At 41.8% G+C, this 16,322-nt stretch overlaps 1 protein-coding gene across 1 annotated transcript; it reads left to right on the top strand.

The window, feature by feature from the left end:
- The first annotated feature begins 75 nt into the window (after positions 1–75).
- Positions 76–16,044, top strand: MMUT (methylmalonyl-CoA mutase). Its single transcript, XM_054179934.1, has 13 exons — positions 76–275; positions 772–1,171; positions 1,982–2,349; positions 3,025–3,182; positions 3,832–4,003; positions 6,755–7,003; positions 8,107–8,218; positions 9,433–9,548; positions 10,746–10,861; positions 12,278–12,409; positions 13,464–13,611; positions 13,729–13,896; positions 15,193–16,044. The coding sequence occupies exons 2-13, from the start codon at positions 793–795 to the stop codon at positions 15,319–15,321; spliced, it is 2,247 nt and encodes a 748-aa protein (XP_054035909.1). The 5' UTR covers positions 76–275; positions 772–792; the 3' UTR covers positions 15,322–16,044.
- The last annotated feature ends 278 nt before the right edge of the window (positions 16,045–16,322 follow it).

Below are 16,322 nucleotides of genomic sequence, written 5' to 3'. Positions count from 1 at the left end.
GCGCATGCTCGGTGCCAAGCGGGGTGAGCGTGCTAGCGGAGGGTTGACAGAGGTATCGGGGGAACGGGATAGGGGGAACGGTCGGGAGCAAGGCTTCCGTGAACGCACAGCCCGCCCTCGGCCCCCGTTTCTCAGGCGGTCAGGCCCGCGACGTCCCCAGGCAGCCCCTGTACCGGGCTCTCGTCCCTATTGGCCGCCCAGGGGGCGTGTTCGGGGAGGGCTGTGGCAGTTGGAGCTGCTGGGGGCTCGGCGCTGCCCACAGCGGAGCTTGTCAGGTCAGTGTGGGGCTGCCAGGCCAGGGCGCTGTGGCTGCTGTGGTGGGAGAGGTGGGGGGCAGAGGTGCGGAGGAGGGTGACAGGGCAGCTTTGCGGTTCCTTGGAGGGTATGGTGCTGGAGGATCGCGTTGAGACCCGTGTAGTAATGGAGGCAGAGATTGCCTTCCGTACTAGCTGCGGGATCACGTCACTGCAGGGAACTGAGTGCTTCTCTGGTGCTCCTCTGCTCATCAGAATATATCATATCACAGAATCATAGGATGCCTTGGGTTGGAAGAGACTTTAAAGATCATCTAGTTCCAGCTTCCCTGCAATGAGCAGAAATACCTTGCACTAGACCGGGTTGCTCAAAGCCCTGTCCAGCTTGGCCTTGAAAACTTCCAGGGACAGAACAACCACAGTCTGTTTCTCGGCAACCTGTTCTAGTGTCTTACTACCCTTGCAGTAAAGAATTTCTTCCTAATACCTGATCTGAATTGATCCTCTTTCAGTATAGGTGTACCCCAGCCGGGCAGACATGCTAAGAGCCAAGGATGTTTTCCTGTGCCTGCGGCCCCACCACTGCACATGCCTGGCACAACTTCCAGCCTGGCAGCTCGCGTGGCGTTCGCTACACAGGCAGCCACTGCACCCTGAGTGGGCTGCCCTTGCCACAAAGCAGCTGAAAGGCAAGAATCCAAAGGATTTAATTTGGCACACCCCAGAAGGGATCGACATCAAGCCCTTATACTCCAAAAGGGACACGGAAGACCTCCCTGAGGAGCTGCCAGGGGTGAAACCTTACACTCGAGGACCCTACCCAACCATGTACACATACAGGCCATGGACCATCCGCCAGTATGCTGGCTTCAGTACAGTAGAGGAGAGCAATAAGTTCTACAAGGACAACATTAAAGGTAAGACAGCTGAATAGGGAAACAGCATTGTGTGGCAAAGCAACAGGGAGCATTCATATCATGAATTACATGGCAAATGTGACTATTCCACTTTGTGAGTTTTGGTTTCTGTAAGATCTTCCAAGTTGTGCTGCATGTCTGTATCAATGGTAAATTGAATGATAAAGGGGCTGCTGATGTTGAGAAGCAGATTTGCAAATGCAGTAGAGAATTACTTCAGGAACAGCAGTGCTGGTCAGAGAGAGAATGCCTGGGGGTAATGGAGTTGAGGGTACTGCTTTCAGTTTGCAGCAAAAGGTCTGCCAAGAGTTCCAGCTGTCCCAGTCCCTGCTTTATATGAATAATTTTCTCTTGCAGATTTGCAAGTAAACAGCGTATGTCATTAGGGCCAGGGTAACAATCTGTGTGTGTATTTAATCTGTGATAAAAGTAAGGTCATGTGATGTAGTTTATCACACTCTTGTTTCCAGCTAAGCTAAATAGAATTTAAGTGTATAAGTCCTGACACTGTCTATGTACATTTATAACTTAGGGCTAAGCTGTTATTCAGTAAATTGTTAGGCATGTGGCTGAGCTGGAAGGACTATGTTTTGGGGGTTTTTTTCCCCCTCAGTTAAAATTTAAAGCAGAAAGACCTTTGAGAAGTTTGAGGAGGGAACAGTGTTTAGCATGAAAAATGTGTTTGTCATCCAAGCCTGGATCATGTAAAATAAAATTACTAAATACAGATGGAGTTCTAATGTGAGTCTGCTCAACACTTCTGAATCTCTTTGTTGTTTCTTGTTTGGTTTTGTTTTCTTTTTCATTCAGCTGGGCAGCAGGGATTATCTGTCGCTTTTGATTTAGCCACCCACCGTGGTTATGATTCAGACAATCCACGAGTTCGAGGAGATGTTGGAATGGCTGGTGTTGCCATTGACACAGTTGAAGACACCAAAATCCTTTTTGATGGAATTCCATTAGAGAAAATGTCAGTTTCTATGACAATGAATGGGGCAGTGATTCCTGTGTTAGCAACATTCATTGTAACTGGCGAAGAACAGGGAGTGCCTCAGGCCAAGCTGACGGGGACAATCCAAAATGACATCCTGAAGGAGTTCATGGTCCGAAATACATACATTTTCCCCCCAGAACCATCGATGCGGGTTATTGCTGACATTTTCCAGTATACTTCCAAGGTATTCATTGTGTAAATATATTTACTTCTGTTATTACATCTAGTTAACTCTTTGTGAGGCAGTTTGGAGAGCAAAGTATCAGATGGGAAGACCTGTCATAGTGAAGAATGTTATGATTGTGGAAAGGGCCAAGAGGAGAAGTTAAGATCCCAAGTCACTTACAGCATGAACTGTAAGATTTTTAAGTCAGTCCAAATCAAAGTCAAATTAAGGTGAGCCTAAGCTTGTAAGGAAGGCAGGGTGCTTGGAGACAAGGAACAGACAAGACTGTTCTTTGCATAGAAAGGAAGAAGCATTATAGAGCTGTAAGCAGAAGTGAAGAGGTAAGAAACCTTGAAGGTTTCTGCTACAAAATTAAGCATGAGAAGGAGGTAATGAAAGGAGTGAAGTACTGAACTTATGACTGGAAGTTCAGCACTACCAGTTGTTTCCTTAGTTGTGTTTTCCTTGGAGAGATAGCACATGGCCTGTAATTGAGAAGGATACTTTCCATGGTAGGTGACAGTATAAACAGAGTGAATAGTGCAAGAAGGTTAAAGTATGTGAGTTGAATATCTGCAAACACTAGTAGAGAGGGGTTGTATTCGCAGTCTGCAAAGAATGGATTATTCATTGCTAGAACAATTACCTGATTTCCTTTCTGCTGTCATACTCAGTTGTCTTTTATTTTTGCAGCATATGCCAAAATTTAACTCCATTTCAATCAGTGGGTACCATATGCAAGAGGCAGGAGCTGACACCATCCTGGAATTAGCTTATACTATAGCAGATGGCTTGGAATATTGCAGAACTGGACTTAAAGCTGGCCTTACCATTGATGAATTTGCACCAAGGTAAGCTAATGAAATTTGCAAGTACAAAACTCAGTTTTGGTAAAACCCCCAGCATTTGATATCAAATTCAGTATTTTTACACATAAAAGCAATATTGGCAACGCTCACATTGCAGATAGGTTCGGTTTGGGCTTTGTTACACAGTGTCAGTGTTACAAAAACAACAACCCCATGCCTTGGGCCTAGGGAAGAGTGTCTGGAAAGCTGCTCAGTAGAAAAGGACCTGGGGGTGTCAGTTCACAGCTGGATGAATATGAGCCAGAAGTATACCCAGGCAGTCAAGAAGGCAAACAGCTTTCTGGCCTGTATCAGCAATAGTGTGACCAGCAGGTCCCCCTCTACTCAGCACTGGTGAGGCTCAAATACTTTCCTCAGTTTTGGGCTTCTCACTCCAAGAAGGTCATTGATATTCTGGAACACATCCAGAAAAGGGCATCAAAGATGGTGAAGGGTATAGAGCTCAAGTCTTCTAAAGAGCAGCTGAGGGACTTGGGTTTTTTCAGCCTGGAAAAGACCTTTGCATCATCTTACGTCTGTCTTATATCTCTAAAAGTAAATTAATCAGAACCATGCTATAGGACTTCTCCTTTACTGAAAGAGTTATTAGAACAGTTTAATGTTTTATCATGTTCATGTGCTCTTTTTACAGGCTTTCCTTTTTCTGGGGAATTGGCATGAACTTCTATATGGAAATAGCTAAGATGAGAGCTGGGCGGCGACTGTGGGCTCACCTGATAGAGAAAATGTTCAAGCCCAAGGATCCCAAATCTCTTCTACTGAGAGCTCATTGTCAGACTTCAGGCTGGTCCCTCACTGAGCAGGTTAGAAATTGCACTCTTGCCAACTTCCTCATTTAAATATGTACTCATGGTGTAGGTCTTAAAGGGGACTGCTGGTTTTACTCATAAAGATGCAACCTTCTGAAGAAAACAACCTGTGTTACTCTCAGTCTGACAAATGCACACACCTGCATTGGATGCATCTTTTTGCTTAGATGAAGTCTTGTTGAGTGCTACCAGCATTGCTTCTCAGAATGATTGCTGACAAAATAACCTCAGCATTCAGGGCTGCCCTGTAGTGCTCAGGTTAAAGGGCAGAAACTAAAGACTTGTGACTGTGTTCACAAAAGGATTCCAGTATGGTGATAGGCAGAGTCTCATTGCCTAAGTTTTAATTGTCTGGCTTAATTTTCATTCTGAAATAATTGTCTTAAGCATGAGTGCTCCCAGTCTAATGGATACTGAATTGAGAGTAGTATCCAAATGCTCTAAATAGAATGAGAATTGCAGAGAGGTGCTTATAATAATTCAGAACTCGGAGGATTAAACTCTTTCTTATATTTGTCCTTTAAGTTATCATTTCAAAATGCAGCTGAATGAGGACATAGAGGCACCTTTTTCTAAGGATCACTGGCTTGAATGACTGAGGAAGTCATTCATGCCTCTAACTCTCACTGCTGAAAAGAGAAATAATGATTACAGCTTGTCTGCTCTTTTGAGACTAGGTGCACTATCTGCTCTTCCTGTAGAGTTGTATCACATGAAAGTAAATCATTAGACTGCATGTAGTTTCCCAAGTGAGGTCAGAGCTGGGTTCCAGCTCTTATGCTAAGGCCTGCTTCTCAAAGTCACACAGCATGAGTTATTTTTAGCTTGTGATTGCAACCATCGTTACTGGACTTCTATGCCATGGTTTTATTCTTTCTTTCATTTTTCTTCAAAGCAATTGTTGTGTTTTCTTACCTTACAGGAGTACAATAAGACTAAAACAGTGGAATTTTCTGAACTGTGGCCTTTGCAGGTTTTCCAGTTAAAAGTATTGTATGAGAGCAATAATATTATTACCAAACACCTTTAAACCTCTTGCACTGACCAGTGTAAATATATTTCTGTCTGGATTATAACCCCCTTTTTCCTGTCTAAACTTTGTTGTTTGGCTTAATTGTTTGCTTTTTATAGGTTTCAGAGGGCAAATACATTTTCCTTTGGTCGGCCTTTAGATAGATAATACTCATAAATTAGGTTTTATGTTCTTGCTTACCCAAATAATATTTTTCTGTAATTCTTTAAATGAAATACTTGAACCAGAAATAGACTCCAATGCAGAATTATTGTGAGGGACTACCTGTTCATAGATTCATAGAATGGTTTGGGTAGGGAAGGACCTTAAAGATCATCTAGTTCAACCTTCTTGGCATTGGGAGGGACACCTTCCACTAGACCAGGTTGCTCAAAGCCTCATCCAACCTGGCCTTGAGCACCTCCAGGAAGGGATCTTCCATGACCCCCCTGGACAACCTGCTTCAGTGTCTCAGCACCCTCACTGTCAAGAATCTCTTCCTAATATCCAGTCTAAATCTGCCCTCCTCAAGCTTCAATCCATTCCTTCTCATTCTATCACTACAAGCCCTTGTAAAAAGTCCCTTCACAGCTTTCTTGTAGGCCCTTTTCAGGTACTGGAAGTCTGCTCTAAGGTCTCCCCAGAGCCTTTTTTTTTCAGGCTGAACAGCCCCAGCACTCTCAGCCTGTCCCCATAGGGGACGTGCCCCAGACCTCTGATTATCTTCATGGCTCTTCTCTGAACCTGCTCCAGGAGTTTGATGTCCCTCTTATGCTGGGGGCACCACAACTGATTGCAATACTCTAGGTGGAGTCTCATGAGAGCAAAGTAGGGGAGGAGAACCACCTCCCTTGTCCTGCAGCCCAGGATATGGTTGGCCTTCTGGGCTGCTAGCACACATTACCATCTCATGTTGAGTTTCTCATAACTGACACACACCCAAGTCCTTCTCCTCGAGACTGCTCTTAAGCCACTCCTTGCCCAGCCTCTATTTGTGCTTGGGATTGCCCTGACCCAGGTGGAGGACCTTGTACTTGGCCTTGTTGAACTCCATGAGGTTTACTGGGGCCCACCTCTCCAGCCTGTCCAACTTGGTGCTGTCCACAAAATTCCTCAGAGTCCACTGACCCACTGTCTGTATTGCCAACAAGATGTTAAACAATGCTGGTCCTAATACTGACCCCTGAGGGATGCCACTTGTCACTGGTCTCCATTTGGACATTGTGCCACACTCAGAGAGTTGTGGCCATCCATCCAATTTCTTATCCAGCCAGGGGTCCACCCCTCTGGGCCATGTTTTTCCAGTTTAGTAACCAGGATTTCATGTGGAACAGTGTCAAGCACTTTACACAAGCATTCCTTCCTCTCCAGATCGGATACATTAATTCTCTGAAACACCACTAAATGTAAGTTAGGCTTGGCTTTGTTATCACGGAATCACAGAATATATCTGGCTGGAAGAGACCTCAAAGATGGTCACCACTTTACTCATATACTGATAATTTTGGCATTCTGTATGGATTAATGTCTTTTTCTGAGATATTGGTAAGTGATACATCAGTTGGATTGGATGGCTGTTACTGACTGCTTTCTTATTTGGTTCCTGTTAGCTTGCGGTGTTCAGTGGGGAATCTTGCATTCATTTCATTTCATTGCAGCAGTAAATGTGTGACTAATCTGCCTCAGCCACATGGCAGAACTGCTGAGCTCCAGAAGTCCTCTTTTCCTTCCAGGATCCGTTTAACAATGTCATCCGCACTACGATCGAGGCCATGGCCGCGGTGTTTGGGGGTACACAGTCCTTGCATACCAATTCATACGACGAAGCCTTGGGCTTGCCTACAGTGAAGAGTGCTCGCATTGCTCGGAACACGCAGATCATCATTCAAGAGGAGTCGGGTATTCCTAAAGTGGCAGATCCCTGGGGGGGATCTTACCTCATGGAGTGCCTCACTAATGAGGTCTATGAGGCTGCTTTAAAGGTCAGCTTGCGTAGCATTTTGTATTTTGTGGGAAAACTTTAGCTATAGAAATGTTGAGAAATGGTCTCTGAGTGAATTATTTTCTTATGCTTCAGTGATTTCTTTGTAAATGAGCTTTACAAAAATGCAGCATATATTTAGAGAAAGAGAAACTTCAGCCTTCTACTAGACTACATTCAAAAGAGAAATACCCCACTGTGGAACAAGCAATCATAGAATCACTTTGGTTAGGAGAGACCCTTGAGATCATCAAGACCAATCGTGAACCCAGCACTGCCAAGTCACCATTAAACCATGGCTCTAAGCCCTGTAAACTCCCTTGCATGCTGAAGACTCCCAGTTTACTGGCATCTCTGTTATATGTGTAAGGAAAAAAGAATTCAACAGAAGAAAGGGTCATAGAATAATCTGGGTTGGAAGGGACCTTTAAAGTCATCTACTTCAATGTCCCCACTCATTGTCCTCAGTGAAGTCATGCTGGCTGTCTTGAATCACCTCTCTGCCCTCCATGTGCCTTAGCATAGCTTCAAGGAGATCTGTTCCATGATCTTTCTAGGCACAGAACTGAGGCTGACAGGTCAGTAGGTTCCAGGTATCTTTCTTTTTACCCTTTTTAAAATAATGGGTGCAAGATTTCCCTTTCACCAATCACCAGGGAGTTCACCTGACTGCCAGGACTTTGCAAATACCAAACCAACCTAGTTAGTTATTGTGCCTACTCATTCCTGTTGTGATCTGCTCAAGACTTTAAAACTTTGGGTTGTTGAAAGCAAAGTTTTATAACCAGGCATGTAGCAAGACAATTGTCTGGTCATACTTGAGTATTATGCAGAATTTAGGATATATTTTCCTTTTGGATCAGAATTACTTATTTAATAATGGTTTTAGTTGCCAATTGTTACTTGCATGTGAAGGGTACTGTGCAGGAATGATCTTACTGGTGGCAATCCTGCATAAAGATATATAGACTCATAGAATCATACAATGTTTTGGATTGGAAGGGAAGTTCATCTAGTTCCAGCACCATGGGCAGGGACATCTTCATCTAGCCCAGGTTGTGAACCTTGCTACTATTCACTTTCTCAATCCTTTTCATTTCTCAGCTTATCGAGGAGATTGAAGAAATGGGTGGAATGGCCAGAGCTGTTGCTGAAGGGATTCCCAAACTTCGTATTGAAGAGTGTGCAGCTCGAAGACAAGCCAGGATTGACTCCGGTAGGGAGCAGGGAGATGAACAAAGGGAAAACTGCACCCTTACACACTTTTGTCTTTTTTTACTAGGTTTAGGATAGCAGATTGTGAATGATAAAATGGCATAGTTTTATGTCAGCAAAAGCTTCTGGAAAGAGTCAGCAGCATGTATGAAGTGCAGTACCAGTATGCAGTCTTGTTTGACATATTTGAGATTGGAATAGACAAATCACTACAAAGACTAGTTTAAAGGAGTATTTTGGGCCCTCACTCACTGAGCTTCTAAGAATCTTTCAACTGTGATTCCTGAATTAAAGCACAACACCATCAGGTGGAGATACCTGGCCAAATTCCTGTTTTTCTCACGAAATGCCTATTTTTCCTGTAGATGAGAATAAATGCAGTCACCTCAGCTTTGGAGATGGTGCAGCTCTTTGTTTTTAATACATCTTATGTATATGCATACATACATACAGGGTAAATATATAGGGAGATGGTTATACGTGTGTGCTTATAGCTCTGTTCCATGTTCTGTCATCTACATTCCAGTAGCAGTCCAGGAACAGAAACTAGGTGTAATTCAGACATGAAAAAAGTTGTATAGACTTTTTTGTTGGGAGGATGAATTTGAAACAGGTCTTTAATTAAGATGAATAAAGAATAGTCAATAAACTCTGTGTTTTCTTTCAAGATCAATTGCTTTGTGTTGCTTTGAAGAGTGTAGTGATGTTACCAGGCACTGCAAATAAAAATGGGTGTAAAGCCCCTACTGGCTGAAAGCTAAAATACAGTTTTCCAATGTGATAAATATTTATTCACGTGGAGTAGTTTTAGGTTAAATCAGAAAAATGAATGCAGAGCAGTGCAGAAGCCCAGCACTTGTGCTTAATTCTGTAAGATTCAGTTGTGTAAACTTAAAAAGAGAAAGTGTACATTACTGAGTCATTACTAAATTCATTTGGAAGAGAAATAGTTTTCTATTTCAAACCCTTTTTTCTGGCCCAGTGTTCACTGAGTTTTATATTCATGCTTCTAATAATCTCTCATTATAAAGTATGGAAAGTACAGACTTAATTCCTTCCTCCAAGAATGAATTTGACGTATTTGAAATGTACATAGTTGTAATGCACAGAGTGCTGAATTACATCGCTCAACAGTTTGATGTCCTGTTAATAGTGTGTCTTTTCACGGTAGTTTATAAATGTATTCTGAGCTTCTGGTGTTTCCACTGGAAATAGGGTCTGAAGTAATTGTTGGCGTAAACAAGCATCAACTAGAAAAAGAGGAGGCAGTCGAAGTTCTGACTATCGATAATTCTTCAGTCCGTAGCAAGCAAATCGAGAAGATTAATAAGGTGGGAATTACCTTCTTAAAAAATGCAAATTCTTGTACCGGCAGATAGAGTTTGAGTAATGCTGAGGAACGGTGGTGTGACCGTTTGACGCTGTGCCTTTAAGAAAGGGGCACACTGGCTAAATGTTTGTAAAATATTTTGGTATTCTAAACGAATTTCATTGGTAGGATTGTGGGAGGAGAGATTGGACCCAGGGGAGTTGGGAACTTTCTCTCAGTCTTCCTTCCTTCACTGTCCCTCTCGGCTGGATCTGCTTCTGGGCTTCTTGCCAAAAGATAAGAACTAACTCCCTGTGCATAGGCCTCCGCTTGCTGTACTAACTCCCTTTTTGTCTCTTCTTCTACCTCTTTTGGGGGAGAAGGGAGGTAGGGGGGTGAAGGGGGCACAGGGGGAAGCCCCTCTGTGGGGGGTCTGGTTTCTGGTTGAGTTCATTTGCTGTATATTCCTGTATATATTGTAAAATCCCTGTATTTGTTGTGTTACATCTAATCTGTTTCCTTGTAAAATATAATCTCATTTCTCTGACTGGGTTTAGCCGTGGTCTCTTTCTCAGTGGGGGAGGGAAAGCAGAGCCTTTCCTTTCGAACCACCACAGGTGGCCTGCCAGAAACTTGACCCTCACATTTCTGAGAATGTACTTTACTCTTTAGGGGAGAAGTTGGATTTCTGTTCAGCTTCAGTAGAGGCTGATGGAAATTCCCAAGAAACGTGGTATTACAATGCAAACAAAAATGGGTTTGTTACATTCATTTGGTTTTAATCATTGTATTTTAGACAGTCTTGTGAATATGCTTGACCTTTCAAAATTGACAACTTCACATTTTCTGAAAATAGGTTAGAAAATAGCTAGGCAAGGTTTTGCTCTAAAAGTGGGTAATATGACTTAATTGCTCAGATTATTTGGCACATCTTGTTGGGTGATATTAAAGGGCAGGTTATGGAACGAGCAATCAACATCCACTTTCATAACTAGAAATGTAGTTTAAATTGGTTTAAAGTTATTTAATGGACTTGCACACATTTTAAATTCAGAGACACCTTCTTACTTAGAATCTTTCTGGAATAAATAGCATATATTGATAATTGACAGCTACATGCCTCCAGAATTAATACGTGAAATCAGAAAGTCTTACACATTTGACTCCCCAATTCACCTTGTAGTTTGATTTAACTTAATGTGTTTCTCCTCCACTTCAGGTGAAAGCCACTAGAGATCAAGCAGCAGCCCAGCAATGTCTTGATGCTTTAACACAATGTGCTGCTACTGGGGAAGGCAACTTACTTGCACTTGCAGTGGAAGCAGCACGTGCAAGGTATGGGGATAGTGGTGAATATCCAACTGCTGTCTAAACATCAATGGTTCATCTTCATCTTTCAATTTTTCTTGGGTATGGCATCAGTGAGGTTGGTAGTGGTAAATGTTGGGGTTTTTTTTCCAAGGTAGAAGTAAAAGATGGCTGAAATTTGTCATTGTAAGATAGGCTATTACATTTTATAGTCTCTCTTAAGGCTGCAATTTAATTTTTCACATAGAATCTTGTATGAAATTGTGTTGTTCATACACACTGTGTTGTTTACAACTCAGACTCTTACCAGTTTCAGGATGTAAGTTTCCCTGTCACCCTGCTGCTTCAGGTCAGGGAGCTTAAGAAGTGCCTGAGATGTGAAAATGGATATTGGCAAAATTATCATGGTCTGTTGCTTCATCCTTTCTTGCACCACAAACTGGTGTGAAAACGTTTTTTGACTGAAAGAGAAAAAAATTTACTTAGCCAGGCAAAGATGTAAAAGATTTTCTTGAGCAGAGCAGTGAGGCATGCTTTACACTCCAGTGGAACATTTATTTTTTTCACCTAAGAAGCTTTTAAGACTCTTCATGTCTGCTTCAAAGTAAGCATAAATCTCTAGAATAGATCACATCTTTCTGTTCCTTAGTTAATTAAATGCCCCAGAAATGAGCAAAATAGATTCACTCCTTAATGGAGTACTGCCCTATTTTTTACTATACCTCAAATTTCTTCATTCCCTTTAAACACTTAACAACCTTATTTTGAATACGTTTTCTTCCACAGACTTCTTGCCATAATTCTGCCATCGGTGTCTGTTTGAACTGCAAAGGTCACAGGAGGGTAGTGTTGGATTTACCAGGGATTCATGTGTTCTGTACCAAAAAATGACCAGTAAACTGCTAGTTTCTTTCTCCTTGATGTCCTTGTTTATATTACTTGTAAAAGCAGTAAAGGACTGCAGATCTACTTTGTAACTTGCATCCCAAACCTCTGCATCTCAGTGGGTAAAGGAGGTATGTCAGGAGTAGAGAAGAAAAATAGGTACTAAAATAATAAGCATCAAGAGAAAGGCAAACCAATTCCAGTTAAAATGTTATGCATGAGTCTTTTTAGTGTGTTCTTCCTTTTTCTTCTTTCAATTTGAATTCTGGTATGAGTCCAAATGCAAGATCATGCAGCATGAGCCCCCAAAAATTCCCCCTTGAGAAAAATCTGATCTCATTTCCTGTAATAGTTTGCCATGCTATTACAGAAAGTAATAGCATTGCAAGTGGATGGTGGTGGGGTAAGATGGGTGTTCAGAGTTGTAGCACCAAAGGGGAAATAAGTATGAATTAATTTGTCAGGACAAAGCAAATGGTTGGGCCACTACTAGTGATTCTGTCTTCTGTTTTCTTACAAGCCTCCTAATAGCATTAATACTTCTTTTCTGTATCTTAGGTGTACCATTGGAGAAATAACAGATGCAATGAAGAAAGTGTTTGGGGAGCATAAAGCCAGTGACCGCATGGTGAGCGGAGCTTATCGCCAGGAATTTGGAGAGAGTGATGAAATTCTTCATGCTATCAATAGGTGAGAGCAGCTTCCAAGGAAGCCAAACAATTGCCTCACGTTTAATCCATTCAATACATGTGCTACTCACTGAGCCCTAAAAACACATTTCCAAAATCTGATTTTATCCCCAGAACAAAACAAGGACCTGCAGACGCACTCTCATGCCTGTAAGCAAATAAGCAGAATGAGAATAAATAAGTGAATAGTGAATACTTAATTGAATTTGTATGTCATTGCAAATGAAACCCACTGAGGTGATGTTATAATTTGAGGATTTTGTTCAAACAGGTGATGCTGAGTAAGAATGTATTTGCAGGGACAACTTACAGGCAGATCAAAACCAGGTTTTGTAAATACAAATTGCTGGAAATATTACTACTACACAGTCTTCAAAAGAAGAAATCCCGTGTATAGGTGTTTCAGCCTGTATTTCTCAGTGGCTTCATCCTACAGCTGCATAGTTTATTTGAACAAAATCCTTTGCTGCTGTCCTCTTGGGTAAAGAGACTGAATTGCTATTGTAGGTGCTGATAGGGAGCAGTAAGATGACAGACAAACCTCTGAGGCTGTGGTTACACCATCACTTTAATACAACAGAAATCTGAACCTCCACTAACCAGAAGAAGGGAGGCACTGAAATGAGTGGGAGATACGGTAATCTTTTTCTTCAGAGACTTGTGCCTCATTGAATGATGATGCACAGCATGATGTCTAGGGCCTAGCTCTATAGTCTGTGTACTGTGCAAATGCTTTTGAAATAATTTGCCATAATTATTCATAAAATCTAAAAACTGCTGTTTAGTTAGTTGTAATTCAGCTCATTAAACCCTCAGAGAATCCAGTATTTAGTGTATTAGGAAGCATTTTATTGTTGAGGTTAAGAAACACAGGAAACAGTAATCAAATAGTATGAATATTAACATGGTGTGCACTACAAACCATGACTTAGAAGATCCTTTCATGTGATGTATAGAAATTGTGCTACAGTTGAAGGAGGTGCTTTTTTCATTTGTGTAAATACTTCTAATGAGTCTGGGAGGCTTACAACAACACAATATGTATTTTCAATCAGAGTTAACAAGTTTGTGGAACGTGAGGGGCGCAGGCCTCGTATACTTGTGGCAAAGATGGGTCAAGATGGCCATGACAGAGGAGCCAAAGTTATTGCTACAGGATTTGCAGACATTGGCTTTGATGTGGACATAGGTCCCCTCTTCCAGGTATGACTGAGCAGTGTCCAATGTATTTCAAATGCATCCATTCTCCCCCTAATGCTGCTTCAGCACCCAGGCTGCAGCAATGGCAATCATTTGTCACGCAATGCTGTTTCTATGCAGACACCTCGAGAAGTAGCCCAGCAGGCGGTGGATGCAGACGTGCACTGTGTTGGTGTGAGCACCCTTGCAGCAGGTCATAAAACTCTGGTGCCTGAACTCATCAAAGAACTCAATGCTCTTGACCGGCCAGACATTCTTGTCATCTGTGGAGGTGTCATCCCACCTCAGGTACGAGTCAACATCCTTTCCATCAAGACTAGGAGACTGCTTTATGTTTGTCTCTGCTGGTTTTAACTATTTGCTATATTCAGTCAGAGGTGATTTACAGTGCTGAAGAGTGCTGTGTACAGTCACCAGGGTCAATACAGATCTACAGGCTATTCACAGAATTCTGTCAGGTCTCATTGATCTGTTTTTCTGTACACTATGCCCTGGTTTAACTTATGTTTTGTGGGTGGAATTTAAAGTTGTTTCCTGAAAAGACTAGCCTCAGGGAGTTTTCTTTGTGTGTTATTGTTTCCAATAACCAGTACCTTGCATATTACTGATAAAGGCTAATCCCTGTCTTAAGAGGCTTTATGACTTCAAATAGTAGTTCAGAAGTGGCACAGATAGTGAGTAAGACACATAGCAGGTCCCAGCACCTATAGTACCACATCTCATTCACTGTTTGGTCTCTCCTCATGTGCCCCTTTGTCAGGCCACAGTGGTGCCTCTCGTTCCCCCAGCTTGACTATTTCCCCCTAAACCCTTGAGCAGTTTGTTGCATTTCCTTGCAGTCAGACCTGTGCTTTTGTATTAAAATGTTATTTGTCCATCCACAGTGTGCCTGGGTGAACCACCTTTAGGGTCATCTTTCTAGTGAAACCGAAACTGATTTTGCATATAAATCTCCTGATACTCCCTTTTCCCAGACCACTTTGTTTTCTAGGCCATGAGGTAGGTGCTCAGGAGTGACAGACCTATAAACTGAACTAACAAAACTCATAGTATTTTTTTAAGGAAGAAATTGTGTTCTGTCCAGTCTCTCAGTGGGATGCCACTAACCTGTGGCTGGAAAAGGCATAATACATCCTATAAGAATAGGCTACAGAACTGCTTCCCAGGCCTTTTTGAAATTCCAGGACAATCTTAAAATTAGAGTAACTTAGATTGCAAGAGACCACCAGCAGTTATCTGGTCCAAGCCCTTATTTAAAGTGTTTTCAAAATTTGAATTTAGATGAAATTTAGATTAGGTTAGGCAGAGCCATGTCCAGTGACTTGAATATTTTGCAAGGACTGACATTAGTCTGATGATAAACAAATAAAACCTTTCCCATGGACCTTTTTTTAAAATTTCTTTTTTTACCTCCTAAGCAGCTCATTCTTCCCACTTCTCTTGATGCTGTGCTGCCTCTTTCTGAGACTTGTTGCTTATCTTTCTCAGGCCCAAAATAAAGGATAGAGCACACCTCAACTATAAATCAGTTACCAGTCTTCTGTTGCACTGTTAACTATACATCTTCAATTTCTTTCTGAACAGGATTATGACTTCCTGTATGAAGCTGGTGTTACCAACGTGTTTGGTCCAGGGACTCGTATTCCAAAAGCAGCTGTCCAAGTGTTGGATGATATTGAGAAGTGCCTGGAGAAGAGGCAGCAATCCATGTAAAGCTGAGATGTCACACAACCCTACCAGCCTTATAGCAATTGCTTACAGAATGTAATTATCACCAAGGGATGACTAGCCACACACCTCTGGTTCTACTGCCCTGTGGCCTGGTGTTTTGTGCTTTCTAAGAAAGTTGTAAATTCTGCTTGTTCTGATAGAGGGTTATTTATATACATATCTAGATGAAAATTTTATCTCTAGAGCCATGCCTTCAAGGAATAAAGGGAATTCAGTAGCTGAGTGTGTTTTTTTTTCCCAGATGTACTGATAAATAAAACATTTCTTTCTTTGTTCTCTTCTGCATGCAGAGAACTTCTTTTGAAATTTTCAGCAGGCAATGCAAACCTAGAATTCTTCAGGCAAAACAACTGAAGTTCAGCAAAGATGTGTTTGAAGCCAGCAGCACTTTGATGTTAATCTGACTTAATTCTTTTTGGAAAAGTTTAAGTAGAGAAACCATAATTCTTCAAAGTTTATGGTTAGTTTAGTAAGATGTCTGTTTTGTGGGGTGGCATAGTTTTCATATTACATACACTTTTAAAAGCATTTACAAGAGGGTGTGGCCCTGCTCTGTTCCTCATTTTTTCACATTCCATGGCATTATCAGTGTGTATCTCTGCAGTTAGCAGATGGGAATATGGATTTCATTGTTTATTTTGAACATCAAGCAACTGAGCACAGGAAAGCAAAAATTCTGAGGATAATTAAATTATTAAAATCAGTTTCATTTCCCTCTCAGGTTATTTTTTCAAGCTGAAAAAATGCTGATAATTGACATTTACCCCAAGTAGTGCCTTTCCAGCATGTGAACATCTCCACCTGCTGATGCACTCCTCCAGTGCCTCACTTTACACTGTTGTCCCTTTTGCATTTCACTCTGCAATCTCCTCAGTCTCCCTACAAGCACACTTGTATTACACTCTCCTGCTTCTTCTCTTCCCAAATATTTTCCTTCAGCTTACTGCTCCCCTCTCAGTTACTGATGCTTTCTCCTGCTCCCC

The sequence above is a fragment of the Dryobates pubescens genome, chromosome 3 (genome assembly GCF_014839835.1).
Source record: "Dryobates pubescens isolate bDryPub1 chromosome 3, bDryPub1.pri, whole genome shotgun sequence".
In the NCBI taxonomy this organism is placed as follows: Eukaryota; Metazoa; Chordata; class Aves; order Piciformes; family Picidae; genus Dryobates; species Dryobates pubescens.
Note: the sequence above shows the minus strand (reverse complement) of the source record. Positions and strands in the feature narration are given on the sequence as shown.